The sequence below is a fragment of the Chamaea fasciata genome, unplaced genomic scaffold (assembly GCF_029207755.1).
Source record: "Chamaea fasciata isolate MVZ Bird 193981 ecotype frontalis unplaced genomic scaffold, bChaFas1.0.hap1 SCAF_20, whole genome shotgun sequence".
NCBI classification, from domain to species: domain Eukaryota; kingdom Metazoa; phylum Chordata; class Aves; order Passeriformes; family Sylviidae; genus Chamaea; species Chamaea fasciata.
Window position 1 is genome coordinate 9,752,027 of NW_027094105.1, and position 13,792 is coordinate 9,765,818.

A 13,792-nucleotide genomic window follows, 5' to 3' on the forward strand; every position below is an offset into this window, starting at 1 on the left:
GTTTGTAAAATCCAGATTCTCTGGAAACGACAAAAATGGCTTTCTACATTTCTGTGAAATCACATTACAAAGATACTAGTTTTAGCTGATGTTCAGAACACCTGGAATAACAAAATGAATCCATGGCTTAGGTAAGACCTAGAATACGACATTTTCCTATGAACACATAGTTACTCTTGACTTAAAAATAAACAATTTGGAAACACACTCTCTTCATTATTCATAATGGTTAATTCTCCAGGTCTTCAGAGACCTTTGCAGAGCCGAATGAAATACTAAATCCATTTCAAACTGAAGACTCTGCTAGATGAGTAAAATCCAACAAGACCTCTAAAATACCAGGACAAGTTAGGAGGAAAAAGTACCATCAATTTGTTAGTGCCATCTCCAGGAATATTTTCATGGGTTCCTTTGAAGGGGATTGGCTGTATAAGCAATTGCATCTTTAATGTTGAGGCTGCCTCTCCTAAGCCATTTCCTGGGAAGGTTACTCTGGTAAAAGCACTTGATGTTATGATGAATAAAAGAGCCCAAAGCAAAAAAACCCCACTGGTGTAAAACTGAACAGAACCAGTATCTTGTCTGACAGGTGATGGTTGCAGTTCACAGCTGCTGACTCAAGTGCTATAAGCTTCTTTTCTAACCCCTGTGAACTTCACAGCAGATATTTGCATTGTTTGTTATTGCCCTCATCAACAGCATTCCAGGATTTGGATTAATCACTCCTCTTGTCTGTTTTCCAAATGAAAGCTGCAAAGTCTCAAAAGCTCTGGCTTTCTTTGAGCACAAAAGGTCACTTTGGAACACAAGATTTGCTTCGAAATTTCCTTTGCAGTTTTGTTGTTTTCAGGAGTGACATTTGTGGCACGGGATTACTCAACATCCATCTGGGTAGTTCTCGGAGAAAACTTCACTGCAGACAATATAAACATCTGCTTAAAGCTCAAGTATTGTATCAAACAAGTACTGTCAATGAATGATCAGAATCTTATTTTAAAACGTTAGAAATGGCAAAGGTGACTGACTGCAAAATCATTAATTTTTTGCAGTGAACTGGGACTCCGTGTTCAATGAGGCTTTGCTAAAGAGTGCTGCAGCCACTGATAAAGTAAATTAATTTTTCCTTTAAACTACAAAGCAAACAGAACACGTCACCTGTCATTCAGGTGAACCAAAAACCTCCTAAGATGTGTTTCAAGGATTCAGAACTGTACTTTTTCTTACAGACCATTTTCCAAGGTCTAATTTACAAATATCTTGGAGAATTTAGCCAATTGCTTGTTCAGCCCCAGTGTCCTGATGTTGCAGTCTGCCAACTTTTGGGTGCAAGATTCTATTAAACAGAAAGATGAAGAGAACAGGCAGTGAAGAGGGCGAGCGGCTTGCAGCGGGCTCCCTTCAGACCCCCTCGGGAGAATGGCATGTTTCTTCATGCTCTGCCAGTCAGGAAAGTGAGACCAAATCAAAATTTTCAAACGGGATTGCAAAGCTTTCCTTTTTTCCTCGTAGTTTTAACAAGGGCAGTGATCCAAGGAGTTCAGTAAAGAGTAAATTCTAAAGCCCTGACGTTAGCTCACACTATGCAGCGCAGAACCAGTCCCTCAGGAATTCTCTCCCCATTGCTGTAGCATTCTCTTCGCACAGGAGCTGCCAGCTCCATTCATTTGAGCCATACGAGGAGCCTTGTCTTCTCCAGAGAGGGGAGGGCAGTCTGGGGCTTGCTGCCCTTCAGAGGCACTTGGCCCCTTGGGAGCATCACTGGCCACGTCCTGCTCCTGGAGCAACGGGACTTCGGCCCCACTTTGGTGAGCCAGCTTGTTTGTAATTACGTAATTTGTTGTTTCTGTATGCTCAGTAACAGCAACTGGTTTTCAGGATACAAGGTTCTGGTCTGGAAAGCCCAATTTATATTTGATGCTGTAACTAAAAATTCAGTTTATTAAGAAGTTTGAAATTTAAGCTGATGCAAAATGAAGGCAAATTTGGGTGCTTGACTTCTCAACATGAGAAAGCAGAGCTTTAAAGGTAGCTATTTGTGAGAAACACCAAAATGCACACACACACTGGGCCACTATTTATTTTTGCTAAGGAGCAGCAAAAACAAATAGGACAAACACCACATCTTAAACATGAACACTTTTCCAAAGAGGTGGGGACTGAAGAGAAATCCAGGAATGTTTTTCGATACATTCTGACATCAGGGCATGAAGGCACACACAGCATTCCTACAGAACAATGGGAGCACTGGTAACGAGGGCCATTGGCCTGACCTGGGTTGTTAGAGGACAGATTAGTGCTAATCCCACCACAGAAACCTTGGTCAGTTTTCCGAAGGCTCGGGAAAGCCTGGGCCTATCTTACATGGAAGATGAAAGGCAAATTCAGCAGTACTTTGAGCTCCTTCAGTCAAAAGAATGCATGGAGCCAACTGACAGGTTTTTAAAACTGCAGAGGAAGTCTATTTACAATTGGTTGATACTGTTCAGTGGTAGTGAAAAAATATGGCAATGCTGTGCAGATCAAGGTGTTTCCACCAGTTTCTCCAGTTATTCTCACTTGATACTAAACATGAAACTTTTTTGGTCTGAATCTTTAGTGATTCCAATCTAAATGGTTGGAAAGATTACAAAAAAAAAATGTATCCCTCCTCTTTCAACTTACTTAGTGACATCTGCATAATGCTCCATATACCTTGAAAGGAATATGATAAATGTCTCTGTTCTTTGTGATGAATCAGTGCCAAGGAACCTGGACTTTACAATGAGATCCACAACCCTATTCCCTGTCCTCAGCAGCTGCACAGAATGACACTGTGTAACCACTTCAGGAGAGGTGGTAAAACCATTTTAAATTTTAAAAATATAGTAGAGACTTGAAAATATTTTAAGATACTGAAAAAAAAAAAAATAGACCAGCTAGTTTTAAGCATGAGAAAGCATAAAAATTCCAATCCTCCTTTAGTCTGAGATTAATTCGGAAATTCCTGGACTTTGCTGGCATAAAAGCATCAATTTTTACAAGAAAATACTTGGGCAGAAGCCTTTGTGTAAAACTGTATCCCCTTATGGGAATCTCACAAATCCTTCACTGGGATATGTCCTGCACTCTGTGCTCTCTCATGAACATGGATGAGCTGCAGCAGCTCCGGGGCTGGTCTCAGCATCTTGTGGGAAGCTGAACAACTAAAGCAATATGCAGTTTATTTTTAATGGTCTTGGAAACAGCATTGTTGCTAATTTGAGAGTAAACAGCCAGTGTAATTAAGGGATCTTTGCCATTCATCTGTTCTGTAAGATTTTTCTGCATTCAACTGCTGCCAAAGTGTTACATGTCACTTGGAAAGGGATCCTTCCTGCCATCGCCTCCAACAAAATGAGGAGAAACTGACCAACGTTTCTCATCCCGTCGGTATTCCATGTGGGAGAGGGAGGAAGCAAAGGACTTGTGGCAAGTCTAGAAATGGGAAGAGAGCGACAGGGAGTTCCCTAGCCCACACGGGCCCAGCTGCCTCAGTTGTCATGACAGAGAGTGGCCAGTTGGTCAAAGGTCTGACATCATCCAGTGGCAAAGTTTCTAGGGATAGGTTTGGGAAGCGGAAGCAGAAATTACTGAAAAGATTTTTAAAAATACAACAAAGTATGGCTACATTTGCTCTTCTCTATTGCTCAGAGTCTGTTTCCAGCCTCACTGGTACTACAGGCACCATCCCTGCAGCACGGGCACGGAACTGTTCAGGACACCGCGGTGAGGGAGAAGGAGGAGAAAGGACTAAGTGACAGTTTTCTAGAACTATTTCGCTCTAAGGACATGAGGTACAACGTTCAATTCAGAAGCAAAAGTGCTGTATCACAGCACCATAACTTCAATTGTATCCCAGTTAGGAAGTTCTTAAAGCCAGAAACATACACATCATCAATCAATATAAACTGAGGGCCAGGACGACACACTGGCGAGCTTTGCAGGAGAGGGCTTTTACATAAAGAGAAACATTTTTACGAGTTTTTCAAGAAACTATGAACCAATCCCACTTGACTGACTTAATTTGCAAACAAGACTGTGCAGCGCCAGGTGCTCAAGAATTAAATAGCAAGTCTGAAAGAAAGGAGAAATAAGATCTAATTGTATGTCAGAGTTAACACTGTAGGAATATTGCTTGCAAAGGAAAACTACACATATTTACAAGAGAATTAAGTGACTGCTGTCTTCTAAAGTTACAAATAATATAACTCATGGTGGCAATAGCCAGCCTAGTCAGTACATGATGCATGATTAAAAACCTACTTCTCAATTAACCCTGTGCTGCACAGTCAGGACATTTAGCTAGAACAGTCTTAAAACCAAGTTAAAACGCTCTGTGTACCTCCTTCCTTCTTCTCTGCTTCATCTCGGATGAGAGGGGATGTGAGTATCACCTTCAAAGTGAGCTTGGGCTCCTTTGTGTTATGGATAACAATAGCTGCCTCATTTACATGCTCCTCCACCAGATACTTCTCTTCTGTAAGTTTCTGAAAGTCACCAAGAAAGATTTCAAGACTCTCCCAATCGATTGAAAAAGTGAAGAATCCGTGTATGTGCCGCAGCTAATGAGAAGGCTACAGGGCATTGCAGTAACAAAGGCGGCCTTGCCTCCCTCATTAAAAACAATTTCAAACATTTCTTTTTGTAGCCAGTGCTGCAGCTGCCTTACAGTTTGCTCCATTAACGTGCACTGTATCACAATTCTCTGCAGTGATCCCGCTGCAGGTCTTTCAGCAGCCCTTTGGGATCTCTCTCACCCTCCAGAAGCACAAGGGCAGCCACAGATGGTTCAGAGGCCTCCAGCCACTCCTTCTGTGGGGAGCCTGGTTCAGCAGACCATGGTTAGGATGTCTATTCAGATCCCTTCCCTGCTGCAGTCTGCTCTGCAGCTCCTTTATTGTTGGGATGAAAATGGCTGAGCATCTGCTCACCATGAGCCTTCAAAGCAGCAAAGCAGAAGCTCCCGAGTCTCCGTGCCTCACTTGCTCCTTTTGTCCACTAATGGGCCTAAACCCTCCCTCGCCTCCAGCATGTGATCCCTCTGCAGAGCCTCTCCTCCTCTGCCGTGCCCACAACAGCTGGAGCATTTCACCAGTCAGACACCTCTTCCCTCATCTTTTCTGTAATCCCTCACAGTCCTTCCCCACAGCATCTTACCTGCCTGTCCCTTCAATTTATTCAGTCTTCACATATTTTAATTATGTCTATTCTGTTATCTCCCTTTTTTGAAGCACATACTAACTTTTCTTCTTACTTTCAACCCTCCTCATTTCATGCCTCACTACAAGGTTTATTCTTTAATACTCAGTACATCCCCATTATTTTCAAACAAGTAAAATTTACTCTTTACTACTCAAAAGATCCTTTGCATTTTTGGCTACGGATAGGCCACATCTCTAGGAACAACATTAGCTCACTAAAACAAGCCCTTTGTGTGAGAAAATGAATGGTGAGAACTAGCAGCTGTCAAGAATGGTAAAACACAGGGAGAGAAGCAGATCAGGAGAAAAGCAGATTGAGTTTGGTTGTGGTTTGGAGAGGGGCGCTTGCAGTGGAACATTTGAGGGCAGTTCCTTGGCACCAGTGTTGGTGAGTCTGGAAGCCGGACTGATTCTTCAGCCTCAGAGCTCTGGCACAGAGGTGGTATCCCTAAACAAGCTGCATCTGCTGCCTGCTGGATGCCACCATCAGGATTAAGTAGCCATAAATAAAAACAATGTGAGCTCACGATTAACATGAGCCCAAATAAGTGTCCACCTGAAGTGACATGTTCTCACCTTGGCAGCACAGAGGGGTTTATGTGGGAACAGCCCAAGCAAAGCAGCTGCAATGGGGAACTGCAGGTTCAGGCAGGGGACAACAACAGGGACCGAGTGACACACTTGAGCAGGGAAGATTTCTGCAGTTCAGCTCATGTTGGGTGGAGCAGAGCGCCCAAACCCACCCTGGGTTAGTTACACACACAGAGGCCAGCTGCCCTCCCAGGGAGCTGACAGCACAAACAGGAGTAGGGCAAGGACAGCACTAAGAGGTTACATTTGGTGAGTGAGGACTTCATGTCACCACATTGAACATGTCACATGCCCCAGATGCCGTCCTAGATTCAGAGTATATTCCTTTATATCACTTGTCTTTCTTGTTGGAACAAATTCCAGCCTTTCCCCAAATAGCCCTTGCAGTGCTATCAGCCATTGTGGGAGGACTGCTCCAAAGGAACTCACCTGAATTTGAGCCGGGAGATTGTCTTTAACGATACTTAACAAGGTCTTTGTGGGTTTTTCTTTGCACATGAGAACCAGCTCCAGATCCATGTCATCTTTGATCAGCAAGCCCTTTGCAACCAAACCAATTCTCATAACGCCACATAACGTCCGACCACCTTGATCCCTGGAAACGAAACAATTTAGGGTAATTAGGAGGGGGTGTTACTCTCCAGCTGCACTTTAGGGGCACATTTAAGAGCCACAGTAAAGAATTTTCAAAGCGATATAGGGACACTGTCACAAAAGCCAGTTTTGTAGACTAGGGTTGTTTAAAAGCATGGAGTAAAATGCAAGAAATGCTTCTTTGACAGGCCAGCACCGGCTCTTGTCTCATCCAGTTGTCTCCTAAGCATTTACTACACACTTGGATTATTTTTTTAGAAAAAAATCAGCATCTGTGTGGGCCTGAGTTGCCAGCTGGGGTGAAACTATGGCAATAATGGAAAGTAACGGAGGCTTAGGAAACTTTGTTTGCTGGATTATAAAAACTTTTTTTGTGTTTCAGACTGCAGGAGCCCGCAAGCACATGGCTGGCGATTTGCACTGGGGTGTTCCAGGGAATTGTAGTTGCTTCAAACTGCTGAAAAGTTTGTCTGCTAAATGCAACTTCACAACATCACAGTAAAATTAGCAAAGAAATGGAGAGCAGCTGCTACCCACACTGCGCTTATTGCCATTCACTGCATGCTCCCCCATGTGCTCCCACCTCAGAAAGTCCAAATATATCCCCCTCCTCCCATGACCATTCATCTGCAGCAGACCCAGGTAACACTACGACTCTTATTTGGAGGGAAGGAGCCGTTGAGAGCAGCACAGGGACACGTTGTGAGCTGAGGCTTCACTCACTTGGCAGTGCCTTCTGCAGCTTCCTCCTTGGCTTCCACATCACCCTCACACTTCGCAGATTTGTTCTTTTCATCCATCCAGTCAGAGACGTGCTTAAGGGCACATTCTACTGTTGACACCATGTTCTGGACAGCTTCAAGCTCCTCTGGAGATGGATAAATGGTTGAATGTTTCACCATTACGTGGCGGTCATCGTTAGCAAAAGATCGGATCGATCTCTGTGGCGGAGTGGGAAACAGGAAGAAAACAAAACAAAGTTATTGGAGTATTGATAGGACATTGCCTGAATGGGAACCCTGCCTGGCAGGGAGGGTGCAGACTGGACAGGAGGGTGGGCAAGGAGACATGATTCCTATTTTGTAAAAGACGTTGATACTCTCCAAATACAATTTGGCATGTTCTGGAAGGGCTGAGTGCAGCAACCTCTCTCCTCTGTTTATGCCACAGATAAGAGCTGCACACCTTGAAACAGGCAAAGAGCCAATCCCTCGCGGGTTTGCTGCTGCTGCAGATGAAGTCACAGGCAGTACAGAACTGTGAGAGGCTCAGCCACTGCGCAGGGCTTTACAAAGACATGAATGAAGATGAGAATAAAGATAAACGGTAAGAGACTGAAAGTTCTTTTTTAAAAACATTCAAATGAATAGGAAGATATTACAGTACTAATTTAAAAAGTCTGCAGCGAAACTCAGAGTCCTGAGTGATACTGCTGAGGGAGGTAGACTTCACTAGCTGGGTAACCTGTGCTAGGAAGTTTTGGGTTTGCTGCAGACTATTCAGGTGAGACTTTTTTGATCTAAACAGTGCCCCAGACCAGCTGTGATCACAGCACAGACCTGTGGCAAGGGCAGCGATAAGTCTTGGTCTCTACAGACACATCAGTCACTGCTGAAAGCCTCCTTAAAGCCTCCCAGAGCGGAATCACCAACCAAACCCCTCTGTTCCTCCTACACCTTAAGCACCTTAATGAGGTGTCATTTTCACCCCTACTTCATGGGTTTGTAGGTGTACTGACTCCTAAGGACATAAGGGGCCTTTGAACAACCTCAGAGGCCTCTGGGCTGGATCCTTATTAAGGAACTGTCCATGATTTCCTGGTTTATTGCACTCCCTGTGTCTCTCCCATTGAAGGTCATGCCATCATTCCCTTCCTAATTTTAGTGTTGCTACCCAGATGGATAATTTGGGCAGTAACAATTCATCCGTCAGGGGCTGGTTTTATCCCCTGCAGTTTGATAGGCTGCAAAATGCTTCCAGGAGGTCCCTCTTGTGGTTATCCACAACATGGATACAGCCGGGCTGCAGGGAAATGGCCAAGCTGCATTGAACAACTCACCCACCATCTTCTACCTTAGGAAACCTCAGTTACAACAGTGCAACAGAAACAAATTGGTAATTCCTAATTATGAGACGCATTTTCTTTTCTAATGAAGAGGGGCTGACAAGATCAACTCATTACAAGTCAGGCCAAAAAGAATGACAGAGTGGGACACTATTTAAAATATAATATGTGAACAGCTCTGCTTCGCAAAGTGTTCTTTCTCCCTTTCGCTCTGGAACTGATAAAAGTCTTGGTTTAGGTCTTTTTTTAAAACACAGATATAACACACGGCCTACCTGCAGCAACCAGCCACACAAACGTTAGCAATTGTATTTAAAATTTATTGCATTTATTCTCATTTCCATTCTCTCAGTAATTACCTTAGAGGGCTAAAAAATATATAAGTGTGTTTAAACTGCTCTCCACTCATATTGTTCAGGAACTGAGAAGGTTTATTGCCTTTTTGTGAACACATTTCAGAATCTCACCATCACAATACTTCATACTTGCACATCTTCACAAATCCCACATCTCAGGCATTTCTATTTGCAGCCAAACCCAGGCAAATGAGAAGTGACTCCTCACTTAAACCATACACACCAGGTATATTTGCCTACACACATTTCATCTCCACTGTCACGAAGTGTGCACAGAGGCACCTTCAATCACACACACATGGATGTCAATAATCAAAACTTGCTTTTGTGAGGTTGGAGTGGAAGGGGAATGTGAGCATTTGGTAATGAAATCTGCAAGTTCAAGGTCACTGATGCTGTTTGCTACAGCCTGCTAATGCCAGTTTTATTAGAAAACCTTATGAGCATCCCCTTCGTTTGTATTTAATAATTCATGTACTGCAGACTCACAAGAACACTCTCTGGCTTTAAGAGGCTGACAATACATCAAACCTCACTTGCTTTGCTCAAAGCACACAGTACCATCCCTCAGTTAGTACAAGGTCAGAAAATCCCCTCCCTTGGGTTTGATCAGGCCCCATGCAAGCCTGGCAGCAGAAAACACTTTTAATGTACCCCTGTGAAAGACAACAAATACCTACCATGGTTTGTTAGTGTTTCAGCTCTCTCTCCCTCCCTTTCTCTTTTTCCCTCCTCCTTGGTGTCTTTGCTAAGCACTGTTTTGCCTGACAGAACCTCTTCATAAGCCTCTCAGTCCCTTGACAGCTCAAGAGTTCATACAGCCAAGATGCTCTGGGAGTCACTCTCTCTAATTCACCTGCAAAAAGAGAGAAACAACTTGAAATCAGCAGTGATGGCGTGTTGATTCCAGAAGTGCTGGATGTAGTGCATGAGGCAAACCACTGATCAGAGCACCCCAGCTTCCAGATGGGACGGCCACTGATCCATTTATATCTGAGCAAACAGATGTCACTGTGGAAAGCAACTTTTTGTGATGTGCCCACGCACGTGTAACGACTTTCCCGTGCCAGTTAGAGCTGATCCCAGGGAGCTTTGTCAGCCACCTGGCAATCCCAGCTTCTGGGATGAGGAAGACAGGAAATCCAACATGGCAAACATGCTCTGTGTGAAACCAGCACACAAAGTCCCCATTTCTGTGTCATGTGCATGCTAGGAATCAAACACACTACATTTAATCACCAAAAGGTAATTCTCTGTGGAAATCCTCAGTGCAGCCCTCGATCCTGTGTCAGATGCTGCACAAGAACCAAGGCTTCAGGTTGCAATAACTGCAAGTTGTTATTTAAAGACAGACAAGCACATTCTAACAAACTGCAGACGTCAGACTTGCGAGGAGCTGAAATCACCCACACCGCCTGTGCTGCCCATGCACTGCCTTTCCCAGCACACAGCACGGAAAAGAGCCTGCAAGAGCAGCCTTCTTGTACTAAACTGGGAAACAACACCAGCCCTGGCAGCATAAAACTGCAAAGAAATGCTCTGTGAGAGAGAAGAGCAGAATAACAGAGCAGGTAACGGGAGAGAGGGAAGCATAAGCTCACTGCACAGCAAGACTCTCCAGTCCTTGCAGAAAATTCCTGTTTTCCTTTCACTACACATATTGTTGCATCAGCTCTCCAGCAACGTTTTGAAGCAATTGTAAACCCAGTCAGTAAATTTCTGCAGATTGACACACACGCACATACAAAATATTTTCCTTTTTCTCCTGTATGCTGACCCCCCCTTCTCCAGCAATGCTTTGCATATTGTGTGTCAGAGAAGCCCGACATTGTTAGAGATTAAAAGCATGTTTGGCAACAGCAGAGGGGTAGGTGAGATGACTTGAAAGCTGAGGAGATACTTAAACCTGTGATGTGACAGGGAATAATTAAAATGTTGCATCCCACAGAGATTTGAATGTGACAGGGGAAAAGGTAACAGCAGATCCTGCTTCCTTATTTCCCTGGTTAGGAAAGAATTAAGCAGGTTTACAGGACTAGTAGCTTTGGCAGCAAGGGCCTGATAGTTGTTTGTATGTCACACCACTGAATTGAGGATGCAGAATTGGGTAAAACAAAAAGCCAGACAAGAACACTGCGCAGGGACCTGTCTGCTCCAGCAGCTGAAAACTGCCAAGGAAGAAACCCCAAGGGAGTTAAGTGCAGTCATACTAAAAATACTTGGGAAAAGCAAGCTAATGAAAACCCTGACTGACCCCACTTCTCATCACAGAGGCTCAGTGCCCACCAAGGTGTATTAACACTCTCCCAAACTGTTTCCCAGAAGCAATCAATGAACGGGATGTTCTTTCTCTCAAGAGATTCTGGAAGTCAGACAGGGGTAGCTGGGAGGAAAACTAAGCAAAGATCACTGCTTTGGCAGTATTTATTTTGTGAACTAGTCATAAGCTCCTCCACATTCAACAGCCTTTCACCATCTCCAGAACCAGCCAGACTCTTTACAAGGTCGTTTTGCTTTTTAATAATAATAACTTGAGTCAGCGGATAGCAAACTAGAGAGACTTTTATGAGACACATTTCTAGATAATCTACTTCAAATTATTTCTCTCTCCAAACTGAATTCCAGCTATCTTCACCTACTCTTCTTCCCTGTCACTCCCACATTTCACATTTTTGGTTTGTTATCTTCTGTGCTAGCTGTAACTTGGCAATTCCAGGCAGAGAGAAGGGCACCGGAATGTGTTGCTGACTTCAGCATATGCCCAATACAATGTCTCCAGACCCCAGCCCGGCCTCCCTCCCAAGACCACTGCAAGGTGTTGCTTATCAGCTCGCCCAGGCTGCGGCAAGCAGGCAGACAGAGATAGCTGGCTGAGCAAGTTGTGGTGCTCAGGAAGTGCTGAGCAGGCTGCTGTTCGGAGGGCAAGTCTGGAGAGCCTCCCGGGCTCTGCGCTCACTCCCTCCTGGGGGCAGCCCTGCCTGTGCCCGGGGCTTCTTGGAAAATCCAAAACAGGCTGGAAGTGAGTGTCACGGCCACCATGGGCCTTTATCTCTGCTGGGCTGATGAAGTGAAAACACCAACACCTCTCCTTAGCACTGTGTGCAGCAGTGACCTGTTCTCTTGGTTTCAAGGCAGGTTCGGTTTTCAGTGACAAGTAAAGGCTGTTGGGTGAAGGTATTTATGAGCTCCTTACCTGCCCTTTTTTCAGCAGAGCATGGCTGAAGTCAGGGCACAGACAGATTGATTACAAAGGGATCTTCATTATAAAATTCAGAAAGCTGGGAAAAAATCCTGAAAATTGAGTCGAAGCTGATCCACGATGTCTTCCAAGTCATTAACATCCTACGAATATTTCAGAAACACGCATAGGAGTGAAACCCTAATTTAGTTCAGACTTTGAGAGAACATTTTCAACAAAAGCACTAAACAGGAGGGAGTTTACTATAAAAGTGCAGACACAATATACAGAATAAAGTACATTTGACAGCACACAGAATTAAATTAAGGAAAACCAAAATCAAATCTGCTCCAACCATATGGACTAAGGCAGCATAACATAGCTCAGCACCAAATACATCAGAAAGCATTATGTGAAGTGAGCAGCAATTCCATAAATCCAACAGCCTCATTCCACTACCAGACTGTAGCAGGATATTTGCTCCTGCATCCTCAGGGAAGTAACAGTTGATGCTCAGACTAAAAAGCACAATATTTAAATGTGTGGCTGTCTTACCTAGGGGCAGCCACCCACACTTGCTGGGAAACTTGTACAGGGAGCTCCTTGCACCAGTGAGACCTTGGTGACCTTGAAAAAGTCACTTCTGGTCTGCATCACATGCCCCTAAAGTGTAAAACAAGAGTAAATAATCTCTGTCTCCAAACCAGGTCACAGTGGAGCTGTGCTGGAGTCTGCAGTGTGGTTTAAAATCACTGGGGATTTGACACATTAGAAATGTTATTAAAACATCATGACAGTGTAGCAACGTTTCCATTAAACATCCCATCCTTCACAGAGGAAGTTTATGCTTTGGCTCAAGACAAACGAAAAGAATTTCAGATGAGGCTTTTGTAGTAGGAGATATTCCTGCATCTGCAGCTGCATTCCCAGGGGACAGACAGTTAAACAGCCAGGGGTGATGAATGTGCTCAGCTCCCTCTGAGTGCCTGTGAACAGGCAGGTGAAAAGGCAGGAGAAACAGGTCCTTGCATTCCATGGGGACTGAAATACCAGAATTAGGGTGCTCTGAGCCTCTAAAAAGGACACACGAGCTGTGTCTGGCACCCCATTATCCCCTTGCAGCAGCACCTCACGTTACTGGTGCAGCAGAGAAGAGCAAATTGGGCTCACTGGACACCAGAGCTCCAAACCCCTCACTTCAGCGAGCTGCTCTCCAGGCTCCTGGCCAGGCCAAGTAGAACACCATGAAAATTGGTTTTAAATGCTCCATCAAGAAGGCACACGCTAACAATATTCAGCTGAAGCCTTAAAAACACCCTGCACCCTCTGAATCTAGCCCGACACCAGTATCTGCCCAGGAGAACTGCAGTTTGCAGCACCGCAAGAGCAGACAAGAGTTTATACTGACAGGGCAACAAGAACAACAGAAGCTGCTAATAACCAAGCAATGAGTATCCAACACAGCCCAAGGTGTATCACACACAGTAATAGACAGTAACTGGAATTTACACCGGGTTTTGTTACCTTCAAAAGTCAGAATGAGAGGCTTGCAACTTCAAATTGGAAGTTTATTTTAGCCTCTGCTTTGCATGCAGGAGACAGGTAATTTTTCATCACACCACACAAAGTGCTGCTGAAAATATGTTGTGTTTTTCTGCAGTAGAATTTTATTACTGGCCTTCTGCCAAGAGTCTTTCTGGCAGCATCTCCCACAGTTGGAAACTGTGTATCTGGGTCAGAAAAGACAAGCCGCTTTTCAGAACAGCTCAATACATTTGGCAGAGATGCT

The 13,792-nt window shown here is 44.3% G+C and overlaps 1 protein-coding gene across 4 annotated transcripts in view; it reads right to left on the bottom strand.

Moving 5' to 3' along the window:
- STRBP (spermatid perinuclear RNA binding protein) overlaps nucleotides 1-13,792 on the bottom strand; it is a 73,792-nt gene that overhangs the window by 42,138 nt on the left and 17,862 nt on the right. For all 4 annotated transcript variants that reach the window (XM_066201368.1, XM_066201365.1, XM_066201364.1 and 1 more), the window contains exons 2-5: nucleotides 9,506-9,681; nucleotides 7,128-7,345; nucleotides 6,240-6,405; nucleotides 4,361-4,505 (exon numbers count right to left, since the gene is read on the bottom strand). In XM_066201368.1, coding sequence (XP_066057465.1) covers nucleotides 4,361-4,505; nucleotides 6,240-6,405; nucleotides 7,128-7,345; nucleotides 9,506-9,508 — 532 coding nt within the window. In that variant the 5' untranslated portion in view covers nucleotides 9,509-9,681. The remainder of the gene's footprint in view (nucleotides 1-4,360; nucleotides 4,506-6,239; nucleotides 6,406-7,127; nucleotides 7,346-9,505; nucleotides 9,682-13,792) is intronic.